This window comes from Neophocaena asiaeorientalis, unplaced genomic scaffold (assembly GCF_003031525.2).
Source record: "Neophocaena asiaeorientalis asiaeorientalis breed wild unplaced genomic scaffold, Neophocaena_asiaeorientalis_V1.1 scaffold779, whole genome shotgun sequence".
In the NCBI taxonomy this organism is placed as follows: domain Eukaryota; kingdom Metazoa; phylum Chordata; class Mammalia; order Artiodactyla; family Phocoenidae; genus Neophocaena; species Neophocaena asiaeorientalis.
In genome coordinates this window covers 361,339-372,565 of record NW_020171983.1, presented here as the reverse complement: position 1 = coordinate 372,565, position 11,227 = coordinate 361,339, and the positions used below count along the sequence as shown (strand labels likewise).

The 11,227-nt window shown below is 56.4% G+C and overlaps 1 protein-coding gene across 1 annotated transcript in view; it reads right to left on the bottom strand.

Moving 5' to 3' along the window:
- The window catches only part of CACNA2D2 (calcium voltage-gated channel auxiliary subunit alpha2delta 2), a 112,183-nt gene that overhangs the window by 62,924 nt on the left and 38,032 nt on the right, over nt 1–11,227 (bottom strand). Inside the window, exon 2 of the mRNA XM_024746606.1 lies at nt 7,103–7,219. Coding sequence (XP_024602374.1) covers nt 7,103–7,219 — 117 coding nt within the window. The remainder of the gene's footprint in view (nt 1–7,102; nt 7,220–11,227) is intronic.

The window sequence follows — 11,227 nt, the reverse complement described above, 5'->3', positions numbered from 1 at the left end:
GTGGGTGGGTGGGTGTAAGGCTGATCCACCAGGCTCTGTGGGCCTCAGGGACATCACACTCCAGGCCCCTAGACCCTTCGTTCAGCTATAGTGGATGTGAGGAATGACCACAGCTCTTCTGACCCCTCCTGAGGCCCCTGCACCTTGGAGGAGGAGCCAGGAGAGGGGCCTGCTCCACAGGGGCAATCCCGGGACCAGGGAAGTCCAGCCCCAAACCCACAGCTCAGCCCTTCCTGACCCCCACTAGCTCGGGCAGGTGGGCAGAGGAGGGAATGACATATCTTCCCTGAGGATCCTCGGCCACTCCCTAGCCGCGCTCCTCCTGCATTGTCTTCCTCGTTGTTCCAGGGAGGCCAGCTCCCTGTCCTGCCAGCTCAGCCAGGGGGATTTCGAGGGGTCTCTGGGTTCTCAGCCACCTGGCAGGGATGCAGGAAGGGGAGGCCGTCCCACATGCACGTCCACCAGCTGCTGGGAGTAGCATCTTTACTCAAAGCTCATGATGAGCCCCAGGACCCTGGGGTGTATGGCGAGTGGGCCCAGGCAGGCAGGCTCCTCCAAGGGGCTCCCTCTGACCTCGATTCCTCAGTGGTCGCTCTCAGGCAGGGGTGCCCAAGGGCTTCCACACAATCAGCACTCAGTGGATGCCCATTCACTAATTCAACACTCCCCCATCCCTGGGGGCCCCAGCTGGCTCCTCTGGGTGGCAGTGGCACCTTGCCAGGATGCGGAGACGCTGTTTGGGTGAGGGGAGAATAATCAGCCGTAAACGATGCAATCAGGGAGAAAAGGCTGCTCAGGCCCTCAGCGCCCACGCGCACGCCTAATTGGCTCCACGTGTCTGCAGCTCCTTTCAAGAGCAGGAAAGTGGAAGGGTCAAGATCTCTTAATGTTCGTAATGGAGAGGGGGCAGAAGCCACCGCCAGCCCCACATAAACACCTTTTAATTGCCCAGAGAAGGGTGGGTGGAGGCAGCCAATGCTAGAGAATTCCCTGCCTGTCTGTCCACCATTAGTGTGCCGTTTAGAGCTTCCCTGGTCTGGAGTCACACCCCAGAGGCTGACCTCCAGACAGAGCCTGGAGCCACAGCCCTGGCATCTGTTCTACAAATGTTCATGAGGCTCCTACTCTGGGCCAGGCCTTGGCAGCAGGTGATACCCCTGGCCATGTCTTCCCAGGGCCGATCTACTTGTCCAATCCCCATCAACGAATGCATCCGTGGACTCAGCTTTGAACTTGCCTCCAGCTGCCCCCAATGCTGAACTTTTCCCCCAAATCCTTGATGCCTCCTCCAGGCAGCCCCAAGCTTGCTATTACCCCCTTGAACTGAAGGGATCTTCCTCCTGCTAAGCCTGCTCTATTCTGTCTGTACCTCTCTGAGGTCCCCAATGTCCCCCTGCTTATGGGGCTTCTATTTAATATGGCTGCATCTCTCTGTCCCATTAGACCTGTGGTTCTCAACCAAAGGGCACTGTGCCCCCAGGGGACATCTGGCAACATGTGGAGACATTTTTGGTTCTTATGACTGAGGGAGTGGTGTACTACTGGTATCTAGCAGGTAGAGGGCAAGGATGCTGCTTAACATCCTACAATGCAGAGGGCAGCCCCCCACAACAAAGAATTATCCTGCTTAAAATGTCAATAGTTCCAACACCGAGAAATACTGCATTAGGCGAAGGCTGAGAAAGGAAGCAGCGAGTAAGTGGGAGCTAGGCAGAACGTTCTCCCTCCTGACTGGGGTGGGGTGGGGTGGGGGGCTCTGTCCCACAGCCCTGGCCCCTTGGCTCTCTCCCTCGCCCATTCCTCCTGCTCCTCTAACACCCAGCCCAGAGCCCAGTTCCTGAACGGACCCAGCCACTGCCAACAATGCATCAGTTTAATTGGGTTAAGTGGCCATTAGCGGCAAAAGCAGGGTGGCTGTGTGCAGAAGGGTTTTTAATTTTACTCTTTAAATGATGCTTGCTCCCCAGAGAGGCCACTGATGGTGGGAACGCTGCCCACTGGAGCCCCCAGAACCAGAGCCACAGACGTACCTCCCCCTGTCCCATCCATTTGGGCAACATGGGGGTGGGCTGAGAGGGCTGCTCAGTGTCTTGTCTCCACTGCCCAAGGAAGATGCTGCAGGGGTAAAAGGACTTGCCCAAGGTCACTAGGTCATCCCAGAGCAAGCCCCTGCCAGAGGGGACCCATCTTCTCTTCCTTTGGCCCTGTCCCCCTGTGGATAGCAAGTGCCATGTGGCCACTAGCGGTAGCACGGAGGAGGGAAGTGTCGAGGGGCAGTATCTGGGGTTTGGAGCCCAAGTGCCTGGATCTGTAGTCTGGTTTTGCTGTGAGACCTGGGGCCAGTGGTGTAACCTTGCTGGGGCTGTTTCCTCAAATATAAAATGGGGATGAGAGTTGTGTTGTAGGGAGGATTTGCAGAGTTCTGAAGTGTTCTGGCTCATCTTAGGCTGCACACTTGGTAGGCTCTCAGAAAGAGGCCAGTAATTGTGGGAAGGAATTATTTCTGCCATTTTAGGGGAAATGTCCTGAGCTCTGAATCTACACTGAATCATCTGCGGAGCACTGAAAAATATTGAAGCCCAGCCCCACCCCTACAGAACCTGCTATACTTGGTCTGGAGTGGGGCCTGGGCATCACGATTTAAAAGCCCTGCAGGCGACTCCAATGTGCCAACAGGGTTAAAAACACTGCATGGACATAGAGAACAGACTTGAGGACACAGTGGGGGAAAGGGGAAGCTGGGACGAAGTGAGAGAGTAGCATTGACATATATACACTACCAAATGTAAAATGGACGGCTAGTGGGAAGCTGCTGCATAGCACAGGGAGATGAGCTCAATGCTTTGCGACAACCTAGAGGGGTGAGGCTCAAGAGGGAGGGGATATGGGGATATATGTATACATATAGCTGATTCACAACACTGTAAAGCAATTATACTCCAATAAAGATATAAAAAACAAAACAAAAACACTGCATGAAGGCAAAGGTGCAAAGGCATGGCATCTGGAAGGGTCTTGGCCCCTGGGACAGTGAGAAGTAGCTGAGGTGGAGCATGAGAAACATGGGCATGGTGGGGAGGGCAGAGCTCAGGGGCCAAGGGCTCTGGGTCCTGGATCTCAGCCAGGACTCTTCACTGCCTCTGGCTTATTTGAGGTTGGAGGTGAAAGGGTGTCCCTGAGTTCAGGCTTCTAGCTGCCACACTGATGTCCCTTAAGAACCTGCTCTGGCCTGGCTGCTCTGGCCCTGGGCTTCCCATTCTCCAGGAACCAAGCCCACTGAGCCACACTGCCCTTGGCCTTGTCCCCTGAGAGCAGGCTGGAATGCCCCACACTGGGGTCACTCCTCACCTCCTCCTCCTATGGCCTCTCCTCTGAGCCACACAGCAGGGGTGCCAGGAATGGTGCTGAAGGTGGCACAACCTTCAGAGACACTGTTTTCACTGTGGCCTTTATAAATGATGACTCCTGGAGCTGTGAAACCAGAAGTACTGGGCAGGGACAGTCTCCTGTCCCCATTTTACAGAGGGAGAAATTAAGGCCTGGGATGGGATGTGACTGAGAGCTCCATGAAGATAAGAACAAGGCCTGTCCTTTCCCACTGCATCCCCAGCACCAGCCTGGCACACAGTAGGCCTTTAGTGAATGTTGAAGAATGGATGGAGGAAGGAATACAACCAAGAGATGACTTTTCCGAGAAAGGGGCTCTGAGAGAGGCCCCAGCTAGGAGGACAGGAGAGTCCTGATTTGGGCCCAGCTCTGCCTCCAATGTGCTATAAGAACTTAGGCACCTCCTGGGACGTCCCTGTTGGCGCAGTGGTTAAGAATCCGCCTGCCTATGCAGGGGACATGGGTTCGAGCCCTGGTCCGGGAAGATCCCACGTGCTGCGGAGCAACTAAGCCCGTGAGCCACAACTACTGAGCCTGAGCTCTAGAGCCTGTGAGCCACAACTACTGAACCCGCGTGCCACAACTACTGAAGCCCACGTGCCTAGAGCCCATGCTCCGCAACAAGAGAAGCCACTGCAATGAGAAGCCCGCGCACCACAAACAAGAGTAGCTCCCGCTCGCCGCAACTAGAGAAAGCCCGCGCGCAGCAACAAAGACCCAATGCAGCCATAAATAAATAAATAATTAAAAAAAAAGAACTTAGGCACCTCCCTACCCCTCCTGGGACTCAAGACCCTAACAGAGCAGGCCTGGCTCAGAGGACCCATCTGCCTGGATAGCAGAAGTTCCTAGCAGGTTCCCTCCATATCTCCTAAGCTGAGACCCCAGCAGGTTTCCTGGACTTGGGGATGATGGTTGCCTGTGTTGCAAAGTCCCTGACCTGGCCTGCTCTGCCTGATTCTTGGCCTGGAAAAACACTCTGTGTAGCTTGGAGAAACTTGTTACAAACATCTGATTATCCCTGATAAGATGAGACAATGAACTTCCGTCCTGCGCTACTCAGTTCCCTCCTTGCAAGCCCCACATTAAAATTCCAGACCAGAGCAAGGGGATTTAAGTTGGATTACTGGATGGGGTCTAGGGAGAGAGGGACACTGGAGTGTGGAGGGGTCCAGACCCCCAACATTCCTCCCTCCATATGTACTCAGGCTGCAAACAAATATGGGAAAGGAGAAAAGAGCCAGAACTTGATTAAAAGCAAATTTAAAACATAATTAAGACCAAAGCTCATCTTGAACAATTAGGACAAAGGCAGGAAAAGGACAGTCCTCTCCTTCGCCTAGGGATATGGACAGGAGCATCTTTTGGGCCCGGAGCTGGGGGGACTGCAGTAGGGAAGTTCACTGGCCAGGAGAGTGCTGGGCTCCATGCACACCTCCGGACTAACGTGGGCAGTCAAGGGCCTGGCTCAGGGTCAGAGTGACCTGGGTTAAAATCCTGGCTCTGCCATATCCTGGCCTAATGCATGGCATGTCCGAGTCTCAGTGTCTCTCTCAGGGGGCTGCTGTGAGAATGACGTGTGACAGACTCAGCACACGCTGAGTACCTAATCAGTGAGTGCCTTTTCCTATCATTCCTCCCTTGAGAACCAACTGTGTACCAGGCCACGGGTGCCTGGGCTGCAGACTCAGTGGGAAGGAGGCAGACATCTGCACTGCCTCACCGGGCAGAGTCTGCCATGTGGGGTATAGGGAGAGAGTTCAGGTCGGGACCCCGGGCTTTGGGTTCTCCCACCCTCAAGCTGTCAGGGTTGCCTGTTCCTTGAGGAGTGGGGAAAGAAGGTTGGGGAACGACTCCAGCCCTGTGATGCTCAGAGGGGATGGGCAGGGGCTGGGCCCTGGGTTCCATATGGAGAGGGCAGGTCGGGCATCTGTCATTGCCACCACTCAGCATCCCCTGGCAAGGCAACTCGTCCTGAAGCTGGGGTGGGAGGCAGGCCTAAAGGCGTGAAGGGTGCCCCTTCCCAAATCTATCAGACGGTTTCGACACAAGTTCAGGGCTGGTGGCCTGTACTTTGTGCTCTGGGCTGGGGAGCGCAGCAAAGCAAGGAAGTAGTGGGCAAATAGGGGGTCTGGAATGAAGCGGGGAGAGAGAGACTAAGAGACAGAGAACAAGAGAAATGAGGGGAGAATGTCCAGGTGGTGCCCAGTTCTACGAAAGGCAAGAAGGTGGGACATGGCGTGCTGGCTACGTGAGGCAAGCAGATGGTTCCTACAACCAGGGGGGCATTGTTGGACCCCCACAGGGACGGCCGGCCCAGCTGAAGGCTTGGCTTTGCCTCCTCCCCATGACAGTTCACTCCCCCAACTGTCCCCACCTGTGACTAGGAGATCCCCAAGGTCAGGCTGGGCCCAGCTCTGGGTCCTCCGGCTCCACACTGGGTGGGAGGCCTTCAGGGCCCACCTCCTCTGGTCCCAGGAGGCCAGCCTTTCCCTAGTCCATGATCCCAGGTCACACAGGGGCAGACAGGGGATCTCAGGGGGACAGTAGGGCCCAGTTCCTAGAGAAGGGGATCACAGTTCCCTCCCTGGGCCTGGATGTGGTGGGGGTTTGGCTGCTCTGACTTGACCCTGCCAGGCCTCTGGCCCAAGCCTGGGCATGGCATGTGAGGCCCTGCTCGTTTAAAAAAAAAAAAAACTTTACTGAGATACCGTAATATTCACGCACATAGAGTATACAATTCAGTGTTTTTTTTTTAGTGTATTCAGAGTTGTGCAACCATCACCACAATCTAATTTTAGAATATCTTCATCACCCCCAAAAGAAATCCTGTACCCGTTAGCAGACACTCCCTATCCCCTCCCTTCCAGCCCTAGGCAGCTACTAATGTACTTTCCATTTCTATGGATTTGCCTATTGTGGACATTTCACAGAAATGGGATCACACAATAGGTGGTCTTTTGTGACGAGCTTCTTTCCCTTAGTGTAATGTTTTCACGTTCATCCATGTTGTCATGTGTATCAGTACTTCTTTCCTTTTAAATGGACTCATCTCTCTGACACAGGCTTGGGCAACAGCAGTTATGCCTCTGATCTGAGGGAAGCTTGAATCCCCCTCCTTTCCTTACTGCACAACTTGCCCAGGGCACCTTACATCTCCAGAAGCCCTTTCCCACCTGCTCTCCCTGGGGTGGGTTGAGTACCGGGGTCTGTGGGCTTCAGAGACCTGGTCAGGGTGGACCAGCAGGTCCTGTAATCTCACAGGACCATGGTGCCTTGGAGCTCACAGGCACACTCAGTATAGATGGGCAGACTAAGGCCCAGAAGGAGGTGGAGAAATCGTGGGCAGAATTGGAGCTCCAGCTCCCAGCATCATGTGGCCTTAGCCTCCTCTGCAAGGCATTCAGGGCCCTCCACACTCCGTCCGCCTCAGCCTGCAGCCCACCTTCCCGACAGAAGGGAGAGGTGGGGCCTGCCATCATACCCACACAGGGCCCCCGAGGCCCCAGGTCACCACTCACACAGCCTACTCCAGATGAAACTATCCTGCTCCTGCCGCAGCTGCCCACAGTCCACGTGGCACATTCTGCCAGTGATGGCCCAGCCTGAATTCAGAGGGCCAGGAGGGCTGTGTGTTCATGGTGGGTGGGGACATTGCCCTCACAGCGCAGGCCACTCTGCCTGGTCTTCTCTCAACCTCAACAACCGCACCTACCTTCAGGGCCTGCACCTTCCTGTCCAGCAGGCTCTCAATGTCCCCCGCCACCTTCTCCACCAACTTCTGAGGCTCATTCTCCTGCACCTCAAACAGATTCCTGTTGTCTTTGTAGATCTGGAAAGAAGCAGAAGCCTGGGGTGAGGCCAGGGTGGTCCCACATTCCCATGTCATGGTGCCCGTATACCCTCTCTGCATAGCTCACCACAGAAAGTCCTCACCCCCACCTCAACCCTGGCTTTGGCCACTGAGAGAGAACAGGGAGGTCTGAGGTTAGGCCCAGTGCTCAGATAGACTTGGAAGAAGCGCAAGGCCATGAGCTCCACAACTTGCACTGGTTGTGTGTGTTTGGTGGGACAAGGTTGTTGCCACCTTCTCTGGGACTCAGGGTTCCTCCTCCAGGGGCCATAAGCAGCACCTCCCTGACCAGCTCAGGGTGGCTAAGAGCAGCAGAGTGGGGAGGGTGGGCTGGATGGGAGGCAGGGTGTCCGGAGGAGATGGAGCCAACAGACACACATTGTACACCACATACCAACAAGAAGATGCTCTCACACCCACGTGTGTACACAAACCCACACGCTCACACATGCATCACACACACAGCCACCTCTCCACACAGGCTCAGGAATCCATGCCCCCTTTCGCTGGTGCTCCCTCAGGGCATTTGCGGAAACTACTGCAGGAGCTCTGGGTGCCCCTAGGGGCTCCTCTGTCATTCTGGGCACAGAATATGGGGGCAGGGACCAGGGAGGAAGAGGCATATGGGGGGAATGAACCTGCCCCCTCCTTCTTCCTTGGGGGGGGCGGTGGGGTCAGCCTGTGCACACATGCACTTGGGGGTGTAAATCTGACAGTCTGCATCTGCACGTGTGAATGTGTGTGTTATGGCTCAACGCACATCCATCTGTGTGCACGAGCCTGAGTATTGGGGTGGGTGGGGTTAGGGCCACTAGATAAAGCCTGGGGGCTGTATGGGAATTGTAGAAGCAGGTTTCTGTGGGCGTCTTTGTTCATGGCTGGGGTCTTGGGCGTGCGCACGTGCATGTGTGTGTGCACGTGCATGCGTGTGTGTATACGTGTGTGTATGCATTGCACACCCCTGCATGTGCCTCTGAGCCTGAATGAGTCCATGTGTCCATCCAGGTTACCCCAGGAAGTCTGTGCTGCATGCTGGCTCCTTCACCAGAGGTCACAGGCTGGTTGCCACAACTGAGCTGCTGCCACCAGATTTTGCCATCAGGCTGTGCAGAAGTGGAGGGATGTGCAGAGACACAAAGAGGAGGTGACAAGGAGGAGATAAGGAGGTGGGAGAGGCCGCTGATGAGAGACAGACAGGCAGGGGAGATAAGGTCGGTAGAGTGACAGCCAGATGAGGGGAGATAAAGGCCTCTGGCATCTGACAGAGGGAGGAGGTGGGGGACCAGGTGCCTCCAGAGCCCTTGCTCTGCTGCCCACCCAGCGCCTGGCAGTGCAAGGGTTAAAGCACAGCTCAAAGCTGGCTCAGGCAATCTCCTCCTCCCACCGCCCCCCATCCCTCCGGCATCTCTTTTCTTTTTGTCCTTCTCTTGGAACAAAATAATTTGTGGTGAAGTCGCTCCTTCCCACAGAAAAGCAGCGATTACAGGGCGAGTCGCAGGCCTGGCTAAACGGACAGGGAGGATGGAGGCCCCAAGTGGGCACCAGGCCAGGCTGTTCCCTGGGCCCCCCAGGGCCTGCCTCAGGACAGAAGCCCCCGGATGGAAGACAGCGATGGAGGCTGAGGCCAAGGAGGGGTCAGACCCTGGGGATCACTGAGAAATGCAGGGAGCCTGGTGCCTGGTGCCCACAGTTGGGGAAACCGAGGTTCAGAAATAGGAGAGGACAGGTCAAGGCCACACGACTGTGAGTGGAAAAACCAGTCACCCATCCTCCCTGACACCTTCTTCCCAGGTTTCAAGACATTAAAAATACACCCTTTCCCAATCTTGGACCATTGCCCCTGGGTGTGTTGAGGCCTCGTCTCAGCCACATCGGCTGAAACCTCGGCTGAGCACACCGCGGCCCACTGGCGTCAGCAGGGGGCGCAGCCACCTGGCTTCTCAGGGCAGGGGATGAAGTTTCCATAACTGACTCCCCTGTCAAGGTCATTCCCAGGTGCCCCAATCAGGGCTGTCCATAGTGGCGGCAGCCCCAGTACTGGAAGCTGGGACCATGCAGCCTCCTGACAACTCTCCTTAGGGAACCTGAGGGTCCCTCCCCTTTGGGTCCAGGATGCCCATTCAACCTGGCATGGTGAGTGAACCAGGGCTCAGGGGCTGCAGAGGGAGTGGGTTTCCAGGTGGCAGGGTCACACCCGAGGACCCTGACAGTGGATGCAAGGGCTTGGAAGCAGGGACCCTGCTAAGAAATACCCCATCTCTGAACCTCAGTGTCCGATCTATCAAATGAGAGAATGGCAGTCCTCCCCTCACAGGCGGACCAAGGACCAAAAGATTCATGCCACGAGGAGCCTATACTATTGTCACACTGCTATTGTTTAGGATCACCAGAATTCTGCAGAAGGAATCACAGTCCCCTCCCTGCCTCCCCTCTCTCCTGGCTAGATCTGCACACTTAAGATCCAGTCATCGGCTCCCATTCCTGGGCAGGCAGCCTTGGTCTCCCTGGGTCTGTCTCCCTCCAGCCCCACCCAGGGCCTCCTTGGACAGCACCCCCTCCATCAGCTATCTTGTCTTTGTCCCCAGCACCTTGGCCTCGGCCCTGGTGGTGATAACAGGGGAGCCTAGACACAGGGACACCATGGATAGTGTACAGCCATGGCCAGCTCCCTTCCATCTCTCCCCAGGCACCAGGCCTGTGTGCAGTGGACCCTCAGCCAATGCGTAGCCCAATTCCATGTTCAGGAGCAGAGCTCTGGAGCCAGTGTGACCTAGGTCTGACTCCACCACTTTTGCCTGCAGGTGTGCTGTCCCTTGGAGCCTGGGGCTGCATCTGCCATGCTTTCTTCCTGGGTCTACCCAATGACCCACCATAACATCCTTCTGCTGGGCCCTGGTGCCAGCATTCGAGGCCTCTCCAGCTCACTGACCTGGCACTGGCATGCAGGCCTCTGGGTCCCTAGCCCATGCTGATTCCCACTGTTGCACCTTTGCTTACGCTGTGCCTACTTCCCCTCCGCCTTTCCCCGCTTATCTAAATCCTCCCTAGAGTGAGGGTAGGGAAATGGGCTAGAAGAAGCTTCTGGTGAGATGAGGGCAGAATTCCAGAACTGCAGAGGCTGGTTGAGCTACTAGCCAAGCCTGTCCCCCAATCCCACATGAGCCCTTGAGATGCAACAGCCCTCAATCCTTCCATGCCAGGTGCCTCACCCCTCTCAACATTCCCCCTGACCTGCTCCAGTTGTTCCTGTCCCCTGGGGTGCGGCCCTGAGCTGAACCCTGTGTCCCAGGGATCCAAATGACACAGCCCAGCAGATGGTCCCACCCTGGGGGATAGGTCATCTCTCCACTGATGTGGTCCGGGGAGGTGCTTTCCACCTGCAGGTCCAGGAAGAAGCCCAGGAGAGCCCAGGGCAGCTCCAGGGCATAGCCAGGGCTGGTTCCCCTCAACCCCAGCCTCTAGCCTTGGTCCCTGGGGTCAGCTCAGAAGCAACAGGAAGGCCAGGGTGCACCGGGGGCAGGACCTCAACAACCACAGCAGGACTGCATGCCCGCCGGTGTCCTCGGCCCAGAGAGGCAATTGGAAAAACCCAATGGCCCCCACAGCAGCGCAGCCTGCGTGGCCCCCGGCTCTGCACAGGCAGTCAGACCAAGGAGAGAAACGGGGGCCCGCAGGTCTACAGGTTGTGACAGCTCCATGGCAGCCATGAGAGAGGAGATGGGGAATGGTAGTGGCACAGGGTAGCAGACTAGGGGACAGGCTGGCTGGAGCCAGGTGGACACGTGGGGTAGGGCAGGAGACACAGCGACAGAGGGGCTGAGGAACAGGGAGAGCAGCAGCAGCTGAGGCCCCGAGGGATAATTCAGGAGGCCGTTTGCAGCTTCTCGTTCCCAGGAGTTCCTGGCTCCCCCATCCTGTACCGTATACCTATGGCCAGTGCTTGCCCGGGCATCCTCCTCCCCTTGAAGGTACCCCCTACCAGTTATC